At 32.6% G+C, this 1,499-nt stretch overlaps 1 protein-coding gene across 1 annotated transcript; it reads right to left on the bottom strand.

The window, feature by feature from the left end:
- Positions 1–797: 797 nt before the first annotated feature.
- Positions 798–1,292, bottom strand: LOC105117865 (uncharacterized). Its single transcript, XM_011015644.1, has one exon. The coding sequence runs from the start codon at positions 1,290–1,292 to the stop codon at positions 798–800; it is 495 nt and encodes a 164-aa protein (XP_011013946.1).
- Positions 1,293–1,499: the final 207 nt, after the last annotated feature.

The following is a 1,499-nucleotide window of genomic DNA, read 5'->3' as shown; positions in this document are numbered from 1 at the left end:
TTATTAATCTATTATTATATGAATATTAAAAATAAATTAAGTTTTTATTAACAATAAATATATATTTATATGAATATAATAATGTCATGTAGTCAATCGATTGATTATATAATATATTAAATTAACAGTATTTTGATATTAATTTACATGTCAATTGAAACTACAAATCATTTATGAACAATTTTAAAGTTGCAAACCCCGCATTATTCTAATACATCTTGGGGAATTATTTTTCAAAGTAGTGTTTGTAAGGTTCAAAATCAGGAGATTGAAAAATAAATAAGCTTTGATTGACTATCATACCTATCCCATAAGATTTGTTAATCATACTATACATGCATACCCATATGTATAGGGTGAAGAGGAATGGCACACACACTTTCCATCCAAAATTCTCATATAAAATCAAGAGCAGTTATTTATTTATTTATTTAATGATAGACCATTTATTTTTCATTTATGTGATTCATATTTTATGACTTATCGATTGTCACATAATTTATAAGTTTTCAGCATGAAAAGTCTTCATTAATTTGTAATTCGTTTTCCTAAGAAAAATCTTGGAAGTAAGATTCATTAGGGTACGTGTCTTAAACTCTGAATTGTTAGCAATCAAATTGTCAGAAGCTGAAAACTAGTAACGAACATAAATTAATTAATTTTGAAACAATGAACATAAAGCAGTTGCACACTAACAAAAACTAAGTAAAATATATAGAAGCCAAGTGGGAGGCAAGACACAGACACGGACGGAAGCAAGAAGACCGCAAAAGGGTGATCTTTTATTATCTCGATCCCTATTTTCTTGAGTAAACTTCTCCTTGAAGCCGAACTTGCTTATTGAACCTCTGAATGAACTCCTCAACTCTTCTATTTAAATCTTCATTGGACATATCTGCGTACTCATTTTTTACGTCATCAGAGTCTGGTAGCTCATAGTTTTCAGTTTCTATTCTACGTATAATGTTCTTACTCTCATCAATCACCACCCGCTTAACAATCTCCGACTTGCTACGTTGTAAAGCTTTTGCTACAACAGCCTTCTTCTTGTGACGAATAGCTTCACCACTTCTTACGGCACTAGTTTCTAGCCTCTTTCCCTCCTGGGAATTAAAGGAGGAAGGATTTTCATGCTCAACACTTTCGTGAACAATTGGCAATTTTCTTTGGTGGGCAGCTCTTGTCTTTTCTCGACTCTCTTTATTTACCGTTTCTTCATTCAAGCGTACTGTCTTGATAAATTCCGAGTATGATGATGAGGGGGATGTTGGAACACTTCTTTGCCTCCTCATTACCACGTGCTCTTCATAAATATCATGTTTATTAATGCCTTTTGACGAGGAAGAGAATGAACCATAATCCACAGCAATGCTTAGGACGAGAGTGTTGGAAATGAAGAACCAAAACTTAGGGTTGTTTAAGGGGAGAGATTGAAAATATAGAAAATAGAGATATATATAGAGAAAAATAGAGAAAAGGAAGGCAATGAATGGCCCTCC

This window comes from Populus euphratica, unplaced genomic scaffold (assembly GCF_000495115.2).
Source record: "Populus euphratica unplaced genomic scaffold, PopEup_1.0 scaffold1559.1, whole genome shotgun sequence".
NCBI classification, from domain to species: domain Eukaryota; kingdom Viridiplantae; phylum Streptophyta; class Magnoliopsida; order Malpighiales; family Salicaceae; genus Populus; species Populus euphratica.
The sequence above is the reverse complement of the archived record's forward strand: the minus strand, read 5'-3'. Positions and strand labels throughout refer to the sequence as shown.

Bases quoted from the DNA above. Each gene is read 5' to 3' on its own strand.
- LOC105117865 (XM_011015644.1), bottom strand. From the start codon at position 1,292: ATGAGGAGGCAAAGAAGTGTTCCAACATCCCCCTCATCATCATACTCG.